At 53.0% G+C, this 23,297-nt stretch overlaps 1 protein-coding gene across 8 annotated transcripts in view; it reads left to right on the forward strand.

The window, feature by feature from the left end:
* PCNT (pericentrin) overlaps window positions 1-23,297 on the forward strand; it is a 127,992-nt gene that overhangs the window by 98,127 nt on the left and 6,568 nt on the right. For 7 of the 8 annotated variants that reach the window (XR_012376999.1, XM_025863372.2, XM_073888910.1 and 4 more), the window contains 11 exons: window positions 2,930-3,084; window positions 6,550-6,744; window positions 7,381-7,554; window positions 8,186-8,369; window positions 9,638-9,860; window positions 10,057-10,207; window positions 10,866-11,450; window positions 14,477-14,685; window positions 15,554-15,656; window positions 16,705-16,878; window positions 22,686-22,805. Coding sequence is in view for 7 of the 8 variants with exons in the window: in XM_025863372.2 (XP_025719157.2) it covers window positions 2,930-3,084; window positions 6,550-6,744; window positions 7,381-7,554; window positions 8,186-8,369; window positions 9,638-9,860; window positions 10,057-10,207; window positions 10,866-11,450; window positions 14,477-14,685; window positions 15,554-15,656; window positions 16,705-16,878; window positions 22,686-22,805 (2,273 nt within the window). In the remaining variant the exon portion in view is untranslated. The remainder of the gene's footprint in view (window positions 1-2,929; window positions 3,085-6,549; window positions 6,745-7,380; window positions 7,555-8,185; window positions 8,370-9,637; window positions 9,861-10,056; window positions 10,208-10,865; window positions 11,451-14,476; window positions 14,686-15,553; window positions 15,657-16,704; window positions 16,879-22,685; window positions 22,806-23,297) is intronic. The other variant, XM_073888913.1, reaches the window with a different exon arrangement.

Consider the following 23,297-nt stretch of genomic DNA (forward strand, 5'->3'; position numbering starts at 1 on the left):
TTTTTTTTTTTTTTTTTTTTTTTTTTACCTCTTAAGGTTTCAGGGAACAGGACAGCATGGACGGCCCCCAGGTTGGCGTTTGCCGGTGCACCCTGGCTGTGCCCGGCTCCATCTCCTCTCTGTGCTGAGTGGCACCTGAAGGCCTGAGGTCATGTTACTCTGGAAAACTCGGTTGTGCACCTTCAGACCCTGCACTCAGCACCCGGATGCCTGCCGTGGCCCACGGCAGCCTCTCAATTACAGACCTTCCTTAGATTTTGCCACTTGTCCCATTGGCACCCTTCACGGGAGGGGGTACTGCGCTGGTACGAGGCATTCAGATGTCCCTTGCTGCTGGGCACTGCAGTGTGGGAGGGAGGCTGTGCTGTGCGGGTCCCGAGAGGGAGCCCCTCACCTTTCCAGCAGTTCTGCATCTCGTTTGGGTATCTGGAGCAGCGTCGTTAGCATTGGTGTCCCGCATCAATGCCATGGTCTTCCCAGGGCATCACGGCACAGGGCTCGCAGTGTCTCGCTTGGACCCCTTGGCACTGGTGTGTGCCAGGTTCTGTTCTGATTTTTTCTTTTCGATTGCTTGGTGTTGGGCAGGGGGTTACGAGACCATGCCTGTGATTCTTGTTTCTCAGACTCAGACCCACTCACATTAGCCTCCAGGAGTGATTGTTGCCTGGATCATCATTAGAATGGTTGCCAAACCGTGACCTTCTAACCTTGTTCTTCTGTAATTGTTGGATTTTTACAAGTTAATCACCTGTTGAGATGTTTTGACTTTTTAAAAAAAAGTCCTCATTGACTCAGTTCAGTGCTTTTGAAAACTAGACCACAGTGAGGTAAAGTCCATTGGCATTTCAGCTTGTACTGAGTGGGGCCAGCAACGTTTTAATTTTAGTTTTGAGTTATTCCATGTGGTAAGTGCCTGGTGTAAGAATCGAGCTGTTCTGCAAGGTGCCTTCCAGCTGCCCCCACTCCAAACCACCGTTCCCTGAGGACACTCACATTTAATTTTGAGAATTCTGTTCCAGAATTTATTGCTAAATCACATTTGCTAATTACAGCAGTTCTGGCTGCCAGTTTCTTACCCTTCCCTTCCCCGTCTTCCTGGGGGGGCCCACTGTCCTGTTCTTTCCCCTCACCACAGAGTGTTTGTGTTTTGAGTGTACCTGTCAGATGCCCACAGAACCTCTGGGACTGAGTGTCCTCTCCCAGACAGCTGGTTTCCCTTTCTCATTGCCTCCCTCCCGTTCTCCGTCACGGCCCTGCCCACACTGTCCACAAGCATGGGTGTGCGCTGTCCATGTCACCTTCTGAACACGCGGTTTCCGCTTTCTGGGCCAGACCCCTTGTCCCTCCTTTGTGGGCCTTATTTTAAGTAGTGTTCTCTAGAAGCATTTGCAGAAAACGCACCTGTGAGGTGGGTTTTCTAAGAACTTCTGCATTTTCCTGATGTTTGGTGATGGTTTGGGCTTGGTGCAGACTCGCAGGTGAGAAGTCACATTCCTTCAGACTCCAGAGCATCTGACCACTGTCCCAGAGCCTGGTGTCACGGAGCACCGCGGCCGCCACATGACGCCATGCTCCTGGGCATGTCCTTCATCCTGAATAGGTCTTCACTGTTCCTGGGGGTACTGCCCCCTGGCTCTCACTTTGCTGTACTTCCTGTTAATCACTGGACTGATTTTCTTACTTTCTCACTTTGTCTGTTTCCATTTCTTTGTACTTTTGTTCTTATTTGTTAAAGAACCTTTTAAGAAATTAGTTCTTAAGCTTGGAAGTGAAGGTTTTTATTTCTGCTGTGTCTTAACTTCTAAGAGCTCTTCTTATTCTCTGTTCCTTTCTCTTGAAACTTCCTTGTTCCACGAATGAGACTTATTTCTCTGAAGATACTATGTTTTTTCTGAAGTTTTTTTGTGTTTGCTGCCTTTATTGTATCTCCCCCAGCGGTCTCTGAGTCCCTGTTTCATGCTGTCTTTTGCGCATTCCTTGGCAAGTTTAAGAACCTAGACTCCTTAGGGTGGTCTCGGCAACTTGCTGGAAGGTCTGTGCTGGGAGGCGCCGTGCCAGGGTCTCTGAGCCCCCATTCCCACCCACGCTCGGGGCCGGTCAGTGGAGCAGCCCCAAAGGCTGATCCTGCTTTTCCCTGGCTGCCTCCCTCTGTTTTCCAAGCCACTGGGCATTGGCTGTGGGCTGCAAGGGACGCACCACGTACTTCAGAGAGGTTTGGAATTCCTTTTTAAGGCCCTCCCGTGAGGGGTTTCTGGTGTCTCAAACCCTAGACTTTTGAGGTCTCTCCAGTCCAGCCTGGCTGGTCTCAGAGCTTGTCTCCACCCACCCCCCATCAGGTGTGTTCACCTTTTCCCGGCCAGATGCTTGCTGCTCGACCTGCTGCCTGCACACGGCCCTGCGGTTGGCACCGTGCATCGTCTGTCCCCCTCCTCTCTCTGCATGCAGTGGGGGCCCTGCCCTGTCTCCATCCCTTCCTTGGGTGTGGAGATACAGGCCCCGCACACGTTGGTCTGCCCACGCACTTCCTGTGTGAGCCCTGCGGGCGTCTGGTGTCCTGTCTTTGGGGGATGAGGAAACCCACTTTTGCATCTGTTTACAAATGACCTGAGATCCCATAAGGTTTATGTTGGAATCATGGGTATTCACATACCAAACATGCAAAATATACTTTTTCTTAATGTGTGTAGTTATGTCATCTTACGGAATTGTAAAACTATTTTTGTCTTCTTCGGTGGTTTGTTGATGTCTTCAGGGAGGGGAGCCCTGGCTGTAGCTCTCCTGGGTGTTTTGGGGCCTCATGCAGCAACCAGGAAGCCGGGGTCTGACCACACCCCTGGCTCTCGCTGGGTGCCCCTCCCCCCCGGACCCTCCCCCAGGAATGCCGCCAGAGGATTGTGGTTCAGACCCTGACTTTTTGCTGTGTTTTTAGGTGATGCCTCGGGGTTTGGAAAGATACTAAACCAAGATTCGGGAAGACTTGAAACTCCCACTGCTAGTCCTCCAGTGCCTCCTCCCACCTCTGGAAGGTTCCGATGGACGGTGGAAGCCATGAAGGAGAAAGAAGTGCATCCGAAACAAGTGAAGGTGAGGGTGTGCAGTGGCCATGTGCCTCCATCTGCAGCTGCTGTGGTTGCCGGGAGGGCGCGTGGCGTTGGGTTGCGTGCATCATCCCGCACAGACCCCTGCGTTGGTTCTAGCTGGGCTTGGACTCGCGTTTCGTGTGAGTGTTTCCGGAAGGATATGGCTGCTGTCCTGGGGTGCGTGGGGATGGGTGTCCCAGGTGAGGGCCTGGCATGGCGGGCTGGTGGGGCTGCGGGAGCCTTGAGCACTGGGGTCCCCAGAGGAGGACCAGCTCTTCCCGCACCTGCTGCCACACAGCGCACAGTGGGCCTGCAGGTGCAGGTGCTGTAATTGGGGTCAGTCTTCCTGACTTGAGTTCAGGTATCAGAACGCACGACCCTCTGTTTGGTCCTGGAGATTGACCTTTGGCCTCTCCTAAGACGAGTGTGGCATGTGCTCACCACTGGGCCGCCCTCCGCCAGGCGCCTGCAGGGGACCGAGCCACAGAGCAGACAGACTGGCCCGCTGTGTGAGCTGCCCGCCGCCCCTGTGCTGGCCCTGCAGGCGCCTCCCCGAGGACCCCCTCGTACTGCCCACCTGGCCACAGAGCTGAGTCCTTGTCGCCCACTCACAGTCACACAGGAAGAATTTGGTGCTCGGGGCTCGGAGGCAAGTCCTCGCCAGAGGAGGGAAGAGGGAAGCCATGGTCAGCACGCGGCGGTTTAACTTGGAGCAGACTTTTAAAACAACTTTGTTCTAGTTTTAATTGATGCGTGACCGTAAGTTCAAGGTGCAGTGACCCCACAGTGAGGTTAGTTAGCGCCTCCGTCACCCGGGCAGACTGTCTGTGGCACTTTCCGTAAGTTCTGTTTTCTCTCGCCGGTTTAGCAAACCCTTTCAGTGTCAAACCACTGACACAGACTTGGCTGAGTGAGTAAATGATGTGTCACTGTTGTGAGACTGAAGGCATTTCCAAAGGAAACCTTTTTTTTGAGTATCGTTGACACCAGCGTTCTACTAGTTCCAGGTGCACAGACAGCTTGGTGACTTGACAAGTTTGTAGGTTATGCTCTGCCCCCTGTAGGTGCGTTCTGCTTACATCGCGGTTATGGCACCGTCGAAATAAAACGATTCTACAAGATTTATTTATTTGTAAGAGAGCGTGCGCATGAGCAGGGTGGGGGAGGGGCAGAGGGAGCAGGGAGCCCGATGCGGGACTCGATCCCAGGACCCTGGGATCATGACCTGAGCGGAAGGCAAACGCTTAATGACTGAGCCACCCAGGCGCCCCCAAATGAAGTGTTTTTAAAATAAACATAATGTGTAGTTGGGCCTTTAGCACTTTTTGTTAGTATTCCACTTTTCTGGGTCACATCATTAGAATCCTAGCAAAACCTACTTCTAGTTAGCTAATTGTGCTCTGTCATAAGCCTCTTCATTGCTACTCTCCCACCTCCCAGAGGAATTTTACCGAACATTTACTTACTTATTTTTAAAAGTCATGATGTGTTTATACATGTCAACTTTCCCACTGTAGGTGGTGAAAAAGACATTAAAATACATTAAAAATAAAATAATCATCTTTTAAATTTAAATTTTAGTTAACATATAGTATTAGTCTTAGTTTCAGAGGTAGAGGTCAGTGATTCATGAGTTACGTACAACACCCACGTGCTCATTACATCACGTGCCCTCCTTAATGCCCGTCACCCAGTTACCCCCTCCCACCAGCCCCCTCCCCTCCAGCAACCCTCAGTTTGTTTCCTATGATTAAGAGTCTCTCATGGTTTGTCTCCCTCTCTGATTTCATCTTGTTTTATTTTTCCCTTCCTTCTCCTATGATCCTCTGTTTTGTTTCTTATATTCTGCATATCAGTGAGATCATACGACAATTGTCTTTCCCTGATTGACTTATTTCGCTTAGCATAATACCCTCTAGTTCCATCCACGTCATTGCAAATGGTAAGATTTCATCCTTTCTGATGGCTGAGTAACATTGCATTGTGTATATGAACCACATCTTCTTTATCCATTCATCTGTCGAGGACATCTGGGCTCTTTCCACAGTTTGGCTGTTGTGGACATTGCTGCTATAAACATCGGGGTGCACGTACCCCTTCGGATCCCTACATTTGTATCTTTGGGGTAAATAACCAGTAGTGCAATTGCTGGGTCATAGGGTAGCTCTATTTTCAACTGTTTGAGGAACCTCCATACTGTTTTCCAGAGTGGCTGCACCAGCTTGCATTCCCACCAACAGTGGAGGAGGGTTCCCCTTTCTCCGCATCCCCACCAACATCTGTTGTTTCCTGACTTGTTAGCCATTCTGACTGGTGTGAGGTGGTATCTCATTGAGGTTTTGATTTGGTTTTCCCTGATGCCGAGTGATGTTGAGCATTTTTTCATGTGTCTGTTGACCATCTGGATATCTTTTTCAGAAAAGCGTCTGTTCATGCCTTCTGTCCATTTCTTAACTGGGTTGTTTTTTGGGTGTTGAACTTTTTTTTTAAGATTTATCTGAGAGAGTGCGTGCATGCTCATGCGGGGAGGGGCAGAAGGAGAGAGAATCTCAAGCAGACTCCCCACTGAGCCCGGAGCCCGACATAGGACTTGATCCTGGGACCCTGAGATCATGAACTGAGCCGAAATCAGGAGTCGGACACTGAACTGACCGAGCCAATCTCTTTGTTGCTACTTTTATACTTCCTGTTTGAGGCATCTATTAGTCTTTTTTCCCCAGAGATTGAAACATAACATGCCCTTTGATTGAATCTTTGTGTGGAGTGAGGCCCGTGATGGTTACTTTGGACCCTGTATCGGTCCTGCCCCCTTGGATAGTTCTGGGGAAGCCACTTTCTTCCACTGTCTGTGTCTTCGGGCAGAAGACAGGTGGCCAGGGTGCGTGTCCCAGTGTCCCAGTGCCGTGAAGGACCTGTTCCAGTGCTCACAGACCCTGCGTGCAGGGACTTGTCAGGGCAACCGTCCCTCTGCTCCCCATGTCTGGGCCCCACTGTAGGCGCTGGAGTGTGCAGGCGCCTCACCCCCAAGGATGCACAGGCCTCCTGTGCGGTTCCCTGCAGCCTTCTTGGAGCATGGCAGGTGCAGTCCCAGGAGGGCCAGGGAATCGCAAGGCTCATGATGACCTGGCCTCGGAAGTTGGCCCGAGGCCCTGCCCTGCGCCCCGCCCAAGCTTAAGGAAGGGGTGCTAGGGATGGTGTCCACCGTGCAGGCACTGGTGGGATGGCCGTCCTTGGAGTAGCCGACCCAGAAATTCTCTTTCAAACTGGTTTCCTAGCAGCCTCTGAAGGTTGTAGGGGAGGGACAGTTCAGAATGTTATAGAACCGCAGAACTCGGTCTTTGGTTCAAAGGTCATGGGAGTGCTGTGCAGGCCGCCCTGGTGAGCATTCATGGGTGATGGGCAGGGGACTGGATGGATGAGTAGCTTCAAGCTGGTTTTCCCTCTTTCTGAAATGCTTGTCCCCTTGCAGGCTTTGCTGCAGATGGTGTGTGATGAGAGCCACCACATATTGGCCTTGTCTGAGTGCCGCGGGCCGCCCAGCGCCCTGAGCAAGGGTGAGCCGAGTGCCGCCCTTGAGCACTTCCCGAGGGAGGGCCCCGGCCTTTTGGAGGCGGTGCCGGCCCTGCGGAGACATCCGAACCTAGTACCCCAAAAGGGAGAGAAGGTACGGGGCGTTCCACCTGAAAGAGAATAAGGTGTGGGTGAGCAGCAGTTGGAGGGGGTTGCTTAGCCACATAAGTGGCTAAAGGGAATAAGGGGTGGGTCAGCGGTGGGCACGGGGGCCATGTTCCTGGCCAGCCACCCTCTCAGCCATGTTTGCTGGGACCAGCCATGTGCCAGCATGTTCCCGGCCCCATTAGGGCAGCAGAGGCTGTGGGGGGAGGACACATGGTGGAGCTCTGCTGGAGGTGGATGACGGGAGGCGGGTGTGGGGGCCGGGCCTGAGCCCACAGGGTCCCAGTGTCCACTCTGCAACCAGGGAACCGGGGCAGCTCGGTGAGGGCCAGGTGCTGAACCACATCCAAGGGGACCTACTGGCCACAGGGTGTGCACGGAAGCAATACCCCAGTGTCCAGCCTAGGCCTGCCAGGGGACAAGGTGGCCAGCCAGCAGCACCCATGCTGGGCCTCGTGGTGTGGCAGTGCTCTGTCCTTTGGTGGCTTCTCCCTCAGCAGGGCTGGCTTCTTGTGCCCTGGACGGTCGTGGGCTCGCTGGTGTCTGCTCTTCTGTTGGGTGGTTTCTGGTTCAGCCTACAGGATGCATTTGTAAGAATACTGAGCTCCCTGTCCCAATGTTTTAGGACCCTCCTGGCATGTGTCTTGATTGGAGAGGAGAGTTTCTACAGGTTGTGCAGGAGGCATTTGGAAAAGAGCGGGAGATGTTGAGGGCCGAGTTGCAGCCCCAGCCCTGTGGCTTTGACCCCGGGGACCACAGCTCCCTGCTAGAGCGGCTAGAGAAGGTGGTGCAGCAGCAGGTGAGCATGTGCCTTGATTTATTTCCCAGAGTCCTGCAGCGGAGGGGGTGACGGAACCAGTTCATGGGAATTTGACCTTGGAACGTGGCAGTGACCATGAAGAAGTCCTGCCTCCGTCCAAACGTAACACTATTTAATCATGATTCCATCAAGTGGAGACGTCTGTGCGTTTATTCTCCTTGTCAACCTCACTGTGTTCTTTCCTTGAAAACGGAGCAGCGCTAAGTGGCCTGACCCAGGCTATGAGCGCTTGAGCCCAGGGTTGGAGGGTCAGAGCGCCAGGGCCCACGGCAGGTCACTCTGGCCTAGAGCTGGGGGACAGGTGTGTGAGGTCTGTGTTCCATACCACGTGTTTGTCACGGGTATCCTCCTGCAAGCCTGTTCTTACCATGTCGGGGACGAGGCTCCGTCGCCAAGCTCATGCCCGCAAAGCTGGAGGCACAGATTTGCATTTGGTGGGCTGCTTGTGCCTGGAGTTGCCGGCACTCTTGCCAGGCCTGGCCTCCCGCGCCCCTGGGACACGCTCTGGGGCGTGCTCGGGGGTGCTCCTCCACCGCAAGGCCCACTAGTGGCCATGTCTGTGACCCTACTCTCCCCGCCTCTCCTGCCGCATCTCTGGGGAGATCTGCAGGAGAAGTCCTTGGAGCACCTTCGCCTGTCAGACAGGAGCAGCTTGCTGTCCGAGATCCAGGCTCTGCGCGCCCAGCTGCGCATGACGCACCTGCAGAACCAGGAGAAGCTGCAGCAGCTGTGCGCGGCACTGACCAGTGCGGAGGCCCGTGGGAGCCGGCAGGAGCACCAGCTGCGCAGGCAGGGTGAGTGCCGCCCTTGCGTCCGTGCCCTGCCCACGTTCCCCTGTGGGGGAGGGGTGCATGGGTGAGCCACGCCCCTGCGGGCTGCCCAGTGCTGGATGCCGTGGCCCCAGCAGCGTCCGGTCTGTCCAGGTCCCTGGGCACGGGGACCATCAGCCCTGGCAGTTCTCGGTTCATAGATCTGCCGGTGAGGTGACCGTGGCGGGGGCAGAGGCCTTGCCCAGGGTCCTGGCGGGCGGTGGAGGGCCTACATTGGTGTGAGCGCCGGACACCAGCAGGACCGTGCCTGGGAGTCTCTGGGGCTTGTGCTGGGTGTGAACAGCCTGTCATACGTTTCTACATTTAATTTAGGCTCTTCTGGATTTTTTTTAATAGATGCTCATGTCTTTGAATAAAAAGCATTTTTTTTTTTTTCCCCGTCTGCCGCCTCTTGTTACCAATCGCTCTGCTTAGGCCCTTGAGCGCTGTGGTGAGTGGAGTGCTGCGGCAGGCCTCCAGCTGTAGGGGCAGCGCTCCATCTCACATTCTTACACATGGTGCCGGTTGGGGTCTTTGAACCCGCGCCCCATTGGCTCGCAGAGCCCCTTCTCTTCGTAGTTTTGGGTGTTAAATGGCGGGCCAGACCCGTCCAGCAGCGCAGCCTTGCATTCGGGTCGTGTTGCATTACCTTGTGAGCATTTCTGGGCTGGGCTTGCTGATATTTCGCATGTGCGTGCGTGAGGGGTACTGGTCTATGGTTTTCGGTCTTTGGTTTTGGTGTTGGAGTAGTGCCAGCCTTGTGGGGGATTGGCAGGCGTCTCTTCCCTTCTGTGTCCCAGAGTTTGTAGAGAACCGGGGTTATTTCCTCCCTCGGTTTTGGGAGAATTCTGCAGTGAAGCTCTTGGGGTCGGGGCTGTCTCTGTTGGGACCATGCAGTGTAGGAGTTGTGGGGGAAGCCGTGATTCAGGATGACTGCAGGGATGGTCCATCATTGCCCAGCCTGCCCTTCTGCCTCCAGGCAGACCCCAGGACTGAGCAGCTGGCCCTGGGGAACCATGTCGTGTCCTCTGGCCTGCGCGGCCACTCTGCCCATGCATCTCTGGGTGCCCCGAGGCCTGGAGGGTGTTGGGGGGAGGCCAGCATCCCGGCTGTAGGCCTGGAAATGTCATTTTCCCCAAGAGTGAATACCTCCCCGTCCCCACACTGGTTTGTTTTTAATTTGTGACGTCCCAGGTACAGCTCACCTGGATTCAAGGGAAATGCTGTCTTGTTTTCTGTAATGTATTTCTCAGTGGAGTTACTGGCATATAAGGTCGAGCAGGAGAAACGTATAGCAAGCGATGTACAGAAAACCCTGAATGAAGAGCAAGAGGCGGCCAGCAGCGTTCGGAAGCTCTTGGTGGTGGAGCAGACCGTCGTCAGAGACTTGAGATCTGAGCTCCACGAGTGTAAACAGGACAATGAGAGGCTGCTGGCCTCCCTCAGTGAGGCGCAAAAGGAGGTCCTCCAGCTGAGGTAGGGGCCCTCACCCACCTGGCCGTGGACTTTGTCGAGTAACGCGCAGAAGTCACGCAGTTGTCCCCACACCTCTCTTGGTGTGGACGTGGAAGAGCGGCCCTTGCAGGCTGTGGTCTTTGCACATACTGTGACGGGCGCTGGGTGTGCCCCGGGCAAGTGCCTGTGACCCGCGTGGGCCTGTCTCCCCACACAGGTCTGTGCTGGACAGTAAGGAGAGCAACCTGAAGGCGGCCCTGCAGGAGCTGGAGTGCGAGCGTGGGAAGGAGCGCGCCCTGCAGAGCCGGCTGCAGGAGGAGCATCTGCAGCACCTGCAGAAGGAGGGCCAGAGCTCCAAGACCCTGGAGGTGCCTGGGCAGCGGGGCCGGCGGGCAGCTGTGCGTGGGGCCCCTCCCCCCCTCCCCACGGGCACGTGCCGGGTGAAGCGGGCCTGGGTCTGGTGCAGCCGCATCTCCGTCGTGGCAGACGGTGCTCATACCCCCCAGCGTCTCAGGGCGCGGGGCTCCTCGAGGCGGACGCAGCCTCCTCACTGACGAGCCGCACGGAGCACAGATGGCAGTGACCCGGCTTCTGTGTCCAGAGGTGCTTGTGTGCGTGAACTGACGTGCCGTTGGGCAGCTCGGAGGGCCGCAGGTCCGGCAGGTGATCTGTGCTCCCTTCGCAGGCGGCGCGAAGCTGTCGTTCACGCACATGGAGCCCGCGGCTCCGCCAGGCAGGATGCTGAGTGTCCAGGGTGTCCTGCTTGTTGGGGAGGGAGAGTGAACCCAGGGCGTGGGAGTGTGTTTACGGAGCACCGCTTCCAAAACGTGCTCCACCCGTGAAGGGGACGGTGAGGTGAGGGCGGAACGGTCGGTAGAACAAGGGGGTGCGCCGGTCGGTGCCGTAGAACAAGGGGGTGCGCCGGTCGGTGCCGTAGAACCAAGGGGGTGTGCTGCTGGGGTGGGAACGGGCGTCGGGCAGGCAAGCTGTTTCCATAATTCTCTTGACGGCTTGTCCCCAACACAGGAGTTGAGAGCGTCCTTGGAGAAGCAGTGTGCTCAGAGTAATCGACTGTGCGTCGCGTTGAAACACGAGCAGACAGCGAAGGACAACCTTCAGAAGGAGCTGCAGATCGAGGCCTCGCGCTGTGAGGCGCTCCTGGCGCAGGAGCGGGGCCAGCTGTCCGAGCTGCGGCGGAGCCTAGAGGCCGAGAAGGGCCGGTCGCTGGAGCTGGCCGCGGCTCTACAGCACGAGCGGCTCCTGACGGAGCAGCTGAGCCGCCTTGCACGGGACACGCCGGCACACCACGCTGTGCTGAGGAGGCTGAAGGACGAGAAGTCCCGCGCGGTGGAGCTGCAGGCCAGGCTGGAGCAGGTGGACGTGCAGAAGCGCCGTGCGGAGCTTGAGAGGGAGAAGGAGGTAAGGGCCGCACAGACCCCCGCCGTGGAGCGCCCCCAGGCACGGGAGCCGCGGCATGGTCTGCGGAGAGAGGGGGAGAGTTCTGCGAGGCTGGCCGCACGGGAAGGACGTGAGGACGTGAGGAGGAGAGCGGAGACGGGGCCGGGCCAGGCCGACGTGGAGATGTGGCCGACGGGAGACAAGGAGAAACTGGTGAGAGCGCGCCGGCCACGTCACCACCCAGCAGCCACAGCCGTGGGGCTGAGAGCACCCCGGGGCCGTGACCCTGTTCCTCTCCTTCGTCCCGCTGGTCTGTGTCTGCCCTCCGCCGCCCTCCGCTCCCCACGGCTTCGTGGCAGGTTTCCGCGTCTCCCACCTTGGTCTTCCTCAGGATTGTCTTGGATATTCGGGGCCCTTGGGATTCTGGGGGATCGCGTTGACTCCGCAGATGGCTTTGGGGGGTTGTCGCCTTGACGGTGTTACCTTTGCAGATCCTGAAATTGGAAGTCTTTCCACATATTTAGGTCTTCGATCTCTTTCAACAGCGTTTTGCTGCTTTCAGATGATAAATGTGGCACTGTTAAATTATCCTCAGGTATTTTATGATGTTCTGATTCTGTTGTAAATGGAATTGGTTTCTTAATTTCATTTTCAGATCATCCCCGGCTGGTGTACCCCAATACGGTTGGTTCTGCTATTGATCTTGCATCTTACAACCTTAGACTTGTTTGTTATTCCCAGTTTTTTAACGTATTTGTGGTTTTCCGTGTTGAGGTCATGTCACCGGCACGTAGACGTAGGCTTTCTTCTTCCGTCCCCGTCCAGGTGACTTTTACTTGCTGCCCTGCCCACCTCGGGAGTCTCTCCCTTCTCGTTCACTCAGCCTTTGTATGCTGTATTTTCGATCATGAGACAGTTTGGATTTGCATTTTTGGTGTCTTGGAATCGGTGTTTTTGCCCTTTATTCTGTTGATGCCGAGTTTCCCATTGATCGGGTTCCATTTGTGGATCTACCCTTGCGTTCTTGGCTGAATCCCACTTGACTTTGGTGATGATGTTTTCTATATACTCCTGTATTTGGTTTGCTAGGGTTTTGCATTTGGGTTTTGCATCTGTATTCGTAAGGGATACTGGTCTGTATTTTTCAAGTTGTGGTGTCTTTGATTTTGATACTTGGATGATTTTTGCCTCACAAGTTGGGAAGTGTTCCTTTTCTATATTTTTGGATAAAATGTTGCTTTCAGATACATTTTATGTCAGTCAGAAGCCTTTGTTTCTGGGAAAATTAAATCTTGTGTCTTCATATGGATTGACATTTGTGTTGCCCTCTTTAAAAATGCCTTTTAAATATTTTTTTAAAAAATATTTTTAAGCACAATTTTTTAAAAGTTGTGAAAATCCAAATAAGTTTTTAAAAACACACAAGGAAAACCAGTAGCCTGGACTTTTCAGTGGTTAGCCTGCCATGAAATATTTGAGAAATGAATATGTGTTTCTAAAAACAAAACTCTAGATTTCTAAGTGTTACAAAGATAAGTCGGCTCCCAAAATGCTATGAAATTAATTAGTCTTTTGGAGGTTCATGTCAGGGGTGTGTTCAGTGTGCTTGACAGCTTTGCTGAGATGCAGTCACATACCTGAGTTCACCAACTTCAGTTGCACACGTCAGTGGTTTTCAGTACCTTCAGGGTCGTGCGCCCATCAGCACCATCCACGTTACAACATGTTCAGCGCCCCACATGGAACCCACACTGTTAGCGCTCAGCCCTGGCCACCACGAGTCTCCCTTCTGTCTGTGGATTGGTCTGTTGTGGACATTTCCTCTGAAGGAATCCGGCGGTGCGTGGCCTCTCCTGTCTGCCTCCTTTTCCTGGTGTTTTCAAGGCCCGTGTGTGTGTGTGTTGTGCTGTGGTACACGGGCTTCGCATCATCGTCATGTTGTTCTGCGCACGGAGTAGTTTGGAGGTGTTGCAGGGAGTGGGTGGTGCGTGGCCTGGAGGGACCCTGTGCTGTTTTGTGAAGGAGGCGAGTAGAGTCAGGCCCCAGGGTGCGCCTTGCTGACGCGGAATCCCTGAATGTGTTCAGGTTTTTGTACGTGTGTGTGTGTGTGTGTGTGTGTGTGTGTGTCTTTTCTCCCGGGGAAGAGTGTCTGTAGCCTTCATGTGCTTCTTAAGGACTTCCCCAAACCATCTCCGAAGTTTTCAGCCGAACCCTTTAACTTTCATTTTTTTAAAAAAAAATAAGTGGTAACGTGATTGCTTAAAAAATGCAAAGAAAATGTTTTCCAAGTTTCAATAGTTGTTCTTCATGATGCATCTTGGAATGGAGTTTTAAGTAACTGATGCAGCCGTTTTGGTGTTATGGTCACTGTAGACGGTTAATTTGTTTTGGATTATGGACTCTTTTTCTGAGCACAGTGGCCTCCCAAGATAGTTGCTTCAGGGTCAGTTTCGTCTTCTCTACACAAAATAAACCTGTAGGTCCCTCGGCATCTCGCTTCCCTAACCTGGAAAATAGCTAAGTAACGATCCCTGCGTCCTCACGAGGCTGGAGCGTTGATCGAGATGATGTGCTGTGTGGGGCAGCACGGCGAGAGGCCCAGGCTGGGTTCCCGGTGTCCCAGTTTCTCCCGGACACAGCGACTCTTCCTGCCCTTCCTGAGGCCTCCTCAGCTGTGGAAACTGTTCTAAGTGGCTGCCCAGAGAGGTTTCTGCCGGGTGATCCACTGTTTTCCTGGTGGGGGCGCAGGTCCCCGTGTTGGGCAGGGACCTGGTAGCCATTCCTCTGATTTCTCCCAGGAGCGCAGCACATGCCCGGCACACGTGGTAAAGGGCATTTTGCAAGTGAGGCCATTTCCACCTGGTACACGTGCACGTTCCTCTGTGCTTGTCCGTGTCTGCGTGTTGGTGTGTGTTGGCATGTGTGTGCACGTGTGCCGAGGCTGGAAGCCGGAACTTGGGCCTGTGAACACTCCTGTTTCAGTGTCCAGCCTCCCCTGTGCAGGCGGGTAAAAGCCTGATCGTTCTCAGAGATGGAAGATAGGCCTTCACCACCGACGCCGCAGAGCTTGGTTCTGCCTGGGTCCCTGTGCCCGGTGGAGGGTGCTGGTGTGCGGCGCAGCCCCCGCCCCAGGACCCCATGCCGGCCAGGGGCCGCCCATAGTGACGGCTGGGCTTCAGGCCTCTGCTTTTGGAACAGGCGTGTGAAGGACTTTCCTGTTGTTTTGCCGTTGACAACAGCGGGAATTGGAGTTGCAGCATCAGCGAGATGAGCACAAGATCCGGCAGCTTCAGCGGACGGTCCAGGCCCTGGAGGCGAAGGCGGCTGCTCGCCAGTCCCCAGAGGCTGAGCGGCTGCAGGAGGAACGGCACAGCCTGGAGAAGGTCCGGCAGCAGCTGCTGTGTGCAGCTGGGCTCCTGACCAGCTTCGTCAGCCAGATGGTGGACAGGTGAGCCCCTCAGGACTGGCTACCCCCCACCATCGGAGCCCGTGTATTAGGGAACACGTGGGCCTTTGGGGCGTGGCTCTGATTTCAGGCCCTGTTGTAGTGCAGCGGACGGTCTCTTCCCACGTGCTGGCTGAATTTCTGGGCAGCACTCCCCTGAAAGATGTTGACAGAATTGTATTTTTTTGCATTCTCAGTAGGAGAGGAAAGTCCAAGTTTCTTTTAGATCTTTTCTCCTTGTGCCCCTTTACAATTGCTCACCACCCAGAGTTCTGGGCCAGATGCCAGGCCGGTCCTGTCTGGGCCCGCCAAGGCTGGGTGGCGCAACACGTCCACACAGTGTCCGCCTTGCCTGCAGCCCCCAGACTGCTACTCACACAACCAGGGTGCACCTCCATGGTTGAGGGACCGACAGGAGGGTTTCTGTGAACAGGAAAATTAATACTCGCCCTTTGCCGTCTGCACGACGCTCCACAAGTACCGTTCTCCCATCTGTAACTGGTTCAGTTCGTAGGGTGGCAGTGTCTCTGAGCAGACCTTCCTTCCGGACAGTGCTTCACACCTGACACAGACCCCAGTGGAGAGCGGCGCTCGGAGCCTCCGGAGTCTGTGGTCAGCAGCTGACGTCTCTGGGCCTCACAGACTGTCGGCGCGAGGGCTGCATCACGTCCTGGCCCCCACTGTCGGTGGAGCGGCTCTGAGCCCCCGCCTCTCGTGGGCAGAGCATGGCTGGAGGAAGCAGTCATAAGCACGTCCTCCTGGGGGCTGCGTTGGACCCCATTTGTTGTTTCTCCCACAGAGTTCCTGGTGGCCCTGGGGAACTGTCCATTGGGATCTGCACAAGCTTTTCAGTGTCTGTTTATGTTCACAGGACAATTAGTGATTGGACATCGTCAAATGAGAAAGCAGTGAGCTCCTTACTGTGCACATTAGAGGAGCTCAAGTCTGACCTGAGCACGCCCAGCTCCTCCCAGGTGAGGTGTGGGGCCCCCTGCGTGGTTCCTTGTTTACCCTTCCCTGCCATCTCCCCCATCTGACAGCCTGCCCTGGGCGTGGCCTTGCCGAGCGCCCGGTGCGCCCTCCAGTGGGTGCTGGGCCATGGTGTTCAGGGCAGGTGCCGCGGGGAGGGGGGGGGGGGCTTGCTGCTGACCCAGCCTGCTCTGTGTACACCTGGTTGAGAGCCTGAGCCAGAAGTGAGCTCCCGAGGGCCTTCTGGCAAATTCTGAGCTCCCTGTCAGCCGCACCTGAAGGTGTTTAGAAGTCCTGGTTGCTGACATAGGTTCCTGGTAGATGTTCCCTGGCAGTTGTGAAATCACACTGTTCAGTGTGAAAGCAACATGCATGTAGGCAGCAGGAGAGGGGACCGCGCGCCGGAGGAGTGTGACAGGTCCATGTGGGGCGTGCTGTCCCTAGGAGGCCATGCCTCTGTCGGTGTCCCGAGCCAGCTGTATGTGAGCTCCGATTATGGAGGTGATGAACTGGTTTAAGGGACTTGTGTGCTGGGCCCCTCAGGGATGAGCACGCGGTGTCTCTGTTCCCTGCGAGTGCTGCTCACAGAGCTGTGAGCTGTCAGAGCGGGTGTGTTCTGTAACGGGCTGGCTTGGTTAGTGCCGCCAGGGCTGGGCAGGGTCTTGCTCGCAGGGGAATGGAAACGTGAGTTGATGACTTCCTATTTTCTGTCCCATAGATGGACAACTCTTCCCAGCCCCACAAGCTCCCACTGAACTCCAAATGTGTGTAAAATTTATAATTGTTGAAAGTAACCAACAGTAAAAAACACAAATAACAGGTGTATCTTTTTTTTTTTTTTAACAAAGATTTTATTTATTTGTCAGAGAGCAGGGGAAGCGGCAGACTCCCCCCTGAGCAGGGAGCCCGATGTGGGGCTCGATCCCAGGACCCCGGGATCATGACCTGAGCTGAAGGCAGACGCGTCACTGACCGAGCCACCCGGGCCCCGCACGTGTATACGTTTTAACAAACAAATTTGTATACATTTATTTTTGTTTTCTCCTTGTCAAGAAAAAGATGACAGCAGAGCTGCAGACCCAGCTGGTGGACGTCCTCCTGAAAGACAACGACTCCCTGACGAAAGCTCTGCGCACGGTGACGCAGGAGAAGGCAGACCTGTGCCGGGCCGTGTCGCAGCTGGAGAAGTCCCTGAAGCAGCACCTGCTGAAGCGCGGCGTGTGGAGTGTACGTGCGCGCCTCTGTGCGGGCTGTGGGCCGTGGGCGGGGCTCCCTCTGGGCTGTGGGTGGAGCTCCCGGGCGCGCCACAGTGGCGTAGCACTCCAGCCGCGTGTGTGCACTGGCCCCACACGCCAGCACACACGCGACACACGTGACCTTGCCATGAGGTGATGTTCTGTGCCTGCTTGGGACAGGAGATCTCTTTGTTTGGTTTGGACCTGATTAAAATGACATAGTTTTCCTGATTGCATAGTTTGATAGACTTTTTTTCTGGAATGCCCAATTTTTTTTCTTTTATACTGAGATTGTTGTGTTTGTGATTTGCTTTACCTTTTTTTACCATGAAAAATTTTCTAAATTTTTTAATTTACGTCCAGTGAAATCTGCCCCTTGTTGGTAGGATGTCATTTGAGGTTTCCCGCGTGGGTAGACTCTCGTGATGGCTGGTATTAACAGAGCCCACGGCCGCTGTGCTCGCCGGCCTGGCTGCTTTCTGCAGTGTGCCGTTCCTGGATGTGTGGCCGAAGCCCACGGTGTGTCACCTCTCGGAGGACCTGAGATCCATCCTGGGCGTCGTATCGCCGAGCAGCGTTCCGGGCGTGGACGTGCCTCAGCAGAGTCTCTGGGTTGTCTCCAGTGTTTGACGATGACAGTTAGCGCTCCTAAGCAGTTACTCTGGGGTGAACACCTGGGGAGGAGGGGGTCCCATGACATGAATGTCGAGCCCACCGAGTGTCAAACAGCTGCACCCGTTCACTTCCCCTTCAGCAAAACGTGGGAGTCCTGTCGCTGCTTCAGCTCGCTGGGTGCTGGCCCTGCGTTTTCTGCTAGCGTGGTGCCGAGTGGCATCTGTATCTTCTTCAGTGAAGTGTCCTTTAAAGCCCTTGCCCACTTTTTTTTTTTTAAGGATTTTATTTATTTATTCATCAGAGAGAGAGGCAGAAGGAGAAGCAGGCTCCCAAGGAGCAGGGAGCCCGATGCGGGACTCGATCCCAGGACCCTGGGATCATGACCTGAGCTGAAGGCAGGCGCTTAACCATCTGAGCCACCCAGGCGCCTAGCCCCTGCCCACTTTTAAATTGCATTGTTTGTTTTCTGGTACTCTTGAGTTCTGCAACTGTGCGGTCAGATCCATGATGTGAAAATCTCCCGGTCTGTGCAGAGCCCCCTCTGTGGAGATGGTAGCTTTTGCACAACAGGATTTTCTCATTATAATACATTTTATTTGTGTGGATTGTGCTAAGACTTTTGTAGTTTTACTTTTTACATTTAGGTCTATGATCCATTTTGAGGTAATTTTTTTTTTGGTCTGAGGGTTAGGTCGAGGTTTATTCGTATGCACATTGATATCGTTTTTCTGGCACACGTTGGAAGATCGTCTTTGTGCCGATGTCAGAAGTCATTCCACAAAATGCTCGTATGTCTGGATTCTCCGTTCTCTTCTCCTGACCAGGCGGCATGGGTGAGAGCACAGCTTCGTATCAGGGAGTGGGGATGCTCCAGTTTTGTTCTGCCTTCAAATTATCTGGCTATTCTAGTTCCTCTGTCTTTGAACATAAATTTTAGAATCTTGCTGGTTGGCTGGTTGGGATGTGGGAGGAACCAGGAGGTACAGGGTCCGACTGGTTTGGAAAATGGTCTGGCCATTCTTACCAACAGTTCCACATAAAACTTTCCTGCCACCGTTACTCATTGTAGCCTGAAAGTGGAAATAACCCAAATGTCCCTTAATTAATGAACCGGTAAATAAAATATGGTATATCCGTAAATGGGCTTGTTTGGCAGTAAAGGAGTAAAAGACGGCCAAGTGCTGTGGTGTGGATGAGCCTCTGTCCCCTCCTTGTAGGACCCTATTTACGTGGGATGCCCAGAGCCACAGAACTCTCGTGGCAGAAAACAAATCAGTGGTTACCTGGGGCTGGGGGTGTGGTGGGGAGGGGCGGGGCTGGAGGGGGTTTGGGGGTGACGAAAACACGAATTACAGAGTGGTGGTCATTGCATTCTGTGAATATATTCAAAACCCGTTGAATTGTACATTTTCAGAGGATAAATTTTATGGTATGTGGATTCCATTTCAGTGAGGCTATCATAAAGGTTTCAGGCAAGGATTGACATTTGGGCTACGTAACTGTAACTAGGTTTGAATTTAGCTGCATCGAACCTTCCCATCTGGGAACTTGCATGTCCTTTCATGTGTTTCTGTCTCTTAAATGTGTTGTAGCTATCAGCGTTCAGATCCTAAAAACATGTTAGGTTGATACCTAAATATTTCATTTTTCAGGGAGCTGTTGTAAAAGGCACTTTTCAAACCTTTTGTTCTCCAGTTGTTCGTGGCTCGTGTGTGGAAACACCGTCCATGTTCACAGGTTCACCTTGTGCTGTGACCCTTGCTAACCTTGCTTTTTAACACGATGAGCCCTTCTGTGGGATTTTCTACAGAGACAGTTAACTATCTGTGAATAGGGTTTTCTTTTCTTTCCAACGTGAATACCTGTGATTTCCGTTCCTTGCTTCTTGCACAGGCTGGACTTCCTGGATGTGGTTGGGCGGGCCAGGTTCCCAGTCCCAGGGCCAGAGCTTCCCTCTGTCAGGTGCTCGTGCAAAGGCCCTGGGGCTGAGGTTCCCTTCCCAGTCTTAGTTTGTGAAGACTTTCTATCATGAATGGATGTTTAAATTTGTTATGATTTTTCTTCACCTGTTGATAAGGTGATGCGTTTTTTTCTTGTTTACTCAGCTGACATGGTGTATTAGGTTGATTTTGGGTTGTGGACTCTGTTGTGTGCCAGGGAAAGCCCCGGGTAGTCATGATGTCTTACCATTTTTACGTATTGTTGGATTGAATTTGCCCGTATTTTGTTGAGCATTTTTGCCTCTGGGTTCATGAAGGATGTTAATCTGGAGGGTTTTTTTGTATTGTCTAGTTTTGGCCTCATAAAATGAGTTGGGACATGTTCCTTCCTCTTCTTAATTTCTGGAAGAGGTTTCCTAGAGCTAGTATTTATTTCTTCCTTAAATATTTATTAAAATTCACCAGTGAAACCACCTGGGTCTTTTGGGAAAGGTTTTTAGTAATGGACTTGGTGTTCCTGGTGTTGGTGGAGGGTCCCACAAAGGTCGTTCAGATCTCCTGTAGCCTTGAGCTGCTTCCTCCTTGTCCTCGGTCACCGTGAGGGGGGATGTTGACATCTCTAAGTAGAATAGCGAATTTGTCTTCACGCCCCGTCCAGCTTTGCTTTGTCTGTTTTGAAGCTCTGTTGGTAGGTAAGGTAAAGGAACCTCTGTACGTGGAAAGTAGGGTCCAACCACCAAGCAGACCCAGGACTTGCATTCCTTGATGTGAGAAGTTATAATGGCTCCACGTTTTAGTCTTGTTGAAAGCTGCCGTTAGCGCCATTCACAGTCCTTTCTGCTTCTCTGGGACTTGACGGAAGCGTTTGGAGGCCCCTTGTTGAAGGCATCTTATTGTGCCTGGGGGACTAAAGCCCAGCCACCATTACAACACTTTCATCCTTTCTGTGAAAGTTAACGAGGAAATCAGGAAATAGATTATTTTATTGAAGATTAACTGACACACAATACGGTACTGGTTTCAGGTGTACAACGTGGTGATTCGACACTTGCATCCATCCCGAAACTGTGGCCACCGTGAGTCTAGTTCCCGTCTGTCACCACACAGAGTTGTCACGGTTTCCTGACTCCCCTTCTGCGGTGGCATCCTAGTGACTGGGCGTTGGCACGTCTTCATCCCTTTGGTCTGTTTTGTCTGCCCCCCAGCCCTCCCCCGCTCTGACCACCAGCCAGTTTGTTCTGTGTTTCTGTGAGTCTGTTTTGTTCGTTTGTTTGGTTTGGTTTTTTAGATTCCGCATATAAGGGAAATGACATGATATTGGTCTGTTTCTGTCTGACTTCTTTCACTTAGTGTAATACCCTCGAGGTCCATCCATGTTTTCAGAAATGGCAAGATTTCATTCTTGTTTAATGACTAATATCCCATTGTATATATAGACCACATCTTCTTTATCCATTCATCTGTCGATGGACATCTGGGCTCTTTCCATAGTTTGGCTACTGTACATAATGCTGCAGTAAACATCAGGGTGCGTGTATCCCTTTGAATCTGTATTTCAGTTTTCTTTGGGGTAAATACCCAGTAGTGCAATTGCTGGGTCGTATGGTAGCTCTATTTTCAACTGTTTGAGGAACCTCCATACTGTTTTCCAGAGTGGTTGCACCAGCTTGCATTCCCACCAACAGTGTAGGAGGTTCCCCTTTCTCCGCATCCCTGCTAACATCTGTCGTTTCGTGACTTGTTAATTTTAGCCATTCTGACTGGTGTGAGGTGGTATCTCATGGAGGTTTTGATTTGCATTTCCCTGATGCCGAGTGATGCTGAGCATTTTTTCAGGTGTCTTTTCGCCATTTGTATGTATTTTTTGGAAAAATGTCCAGGTTTTCTGCTCATTGGATTGCTTTTTTATATTGAGCTGTGTATGAGTTTTTAAATATATTTTGGATGTTCACTCTATTGAATGTATTATTTGTTGATGGTTTACTGTATAAAAGTTTTTTAGTTTGACGTAGTCCTACTGGTTAATTTTTGCTTTCATTGTAGGAAATAAATATTTATTTGTTTTTAAAGATTTTATTTATTTGAGAGAGCGAGCATGAATGGGGGAAGGGCAGAAGCAGAGGGCGCAGCAGACTCCACACTGAGCAGGGAGCCTGAGGTGGGGCTCAGTCCCAGGACCCTGATGAGATCACGACCGGAGTTGAAGGCAGACTCTTCACCGACTGAGCCCCCCAGGCGCCCCTGAAAAATAAATATTTTTAATGAGTAAATCACGGGCTGGGGGTGAGCTGGTAGAACATGGTGAAACCAAGGTGACTTTGATTCCTAGAGAACTTCTTTCCGCAAATGACCAGGCTGTGTTTTAGGACCAGGAAAACAAACATCTCGTCTTTTCCCCCTTCTTCACCAGGGGTCCTGTGCGAGCCCTTGCACGGGGTCACCTCATCACAGGCCCCTCCTCTCTGCTGTGCCCTGGAGCTGGGCGCTGGTGCAGCCAGGTTGCTTTTGATTCCTGTTCCACACTGCAGGAACGAGGTCGCCGTGCACGTGGCCAAAGTGCTTGGAGCTCCCTCTGGTCACCGGTACGGGCAGCCCCTTTGCTGTCCTCGCTGTGGGATCCTTCTCTGTAAACGGGTCCCCACTGGAGCTCTGGGCGCTCTCCACTCACCGTGGTGTCCCGGCCACGCTGCATACGTTTGGATGTGCTGCCTGGTCATGACAGCCCCTCAGCATCCACGGCACCCACGTGGGGCTCTTGCTGAGGTTTCCAAGCATGTGATTTGTTGGTGCTTCCGTAGAACCAGGGACTCAGACCTGTCAGGAGTTAGCCTTTCTAGGACCAGAGACTGTGCGGGTGTTCAACAGGCTTAATGCTTTGAATTCAGTGTTCTTTCACAAATATTTGGGGTTTGTTTTTAATAAAAATGTACCTTTTGTGCAATCATACTTCAGTAATTGGTATGCAGTAACCACCCGTGAATATTAATCATCTGATTGATAATACCATGTAACAGCTGGGGCATCTGAAAAGATGCCAGAGACGGACCCAGGATGGCCCATGTTGTGGCATTTGGGAGACGTGCCCCAGCCCCCTCCCACGTCCTGGGGGAGCAGCCGAGGAAGAAACGAGCTGTGTAAACGTAACCCTGGGGTAGGGGTGGCGACTCCGCCCTTGGCCGTTTTTCTCAAGATGTTCCTCTGTTGGAGCAACTGTGTAAACGGTGTCGTCTGTGGTTTGTTACAGAGGCCGGACAAGTCTGCGTGGAAGCAAGACGGGGCGGTCTCACAGAGCTCAGCGGGACAGCCAGACCCATCACTGCCCGCACCGGCCACACGCGAGGAGGGAAACACCTGCAGCGTGCACGTAAGGCCAGGCCTGGGGCCTGCGCGGGGTGTGTACAGTGTCATCCATTTGGTGCCCTTTATCTGTTTTCAAGACTTTATATTTCTAGGGGTGCCCGGTTGGCTCTTGATTTCGGCTCAGGTCATGACCTCAGGGTCCTGGGATTGAGCCCCATGTTAGGCTCTGTACTCAGCAGGGAGTTTGCTTGGGATTCTCTCTGCCTCTCCCCCTGCACGCTCACTCACACTTTCTTAAAAAAAAAACAAAAAAAACCAAAACTTTGTACTTCTAGAGCAGCTTAAGGTTCACAGCAGAATTGAAGGGAAGGTACAGAGAGTTCCCATATATTCCTTGTTCCCCCAGTGTTGACAGCCCACACCTGAGTGAGCCTGCACTGACAGGTGGTCGTCACCTAGAGTCCACAGGCTACGTCAGGGTTCACGCTCGGTGGTGTGCGTTCCATGAGGCTGACAAAGGTGTAACAGTTGGTACTTCTAAGAACCCTAGTCTGTT

Source organism: Callorhinus ursinus, unplaced genomic scaffold (genome assembly GCF_003265705.2).
Source record: "Callorhinus ursinus isolate GAN/ISIS: 27379988/994484 unplaced genomic scaffold, GSC_fseal_2.0 scaffold98, whole genome shotgun sequence".
NCBI classification, from domain to species: domain Eukaryota; kingdom Metazoa; phylum Chordata; class Mammalia; order Carnivora; family Otariidae; genus Callorhinus; species Callorhinus ursinus.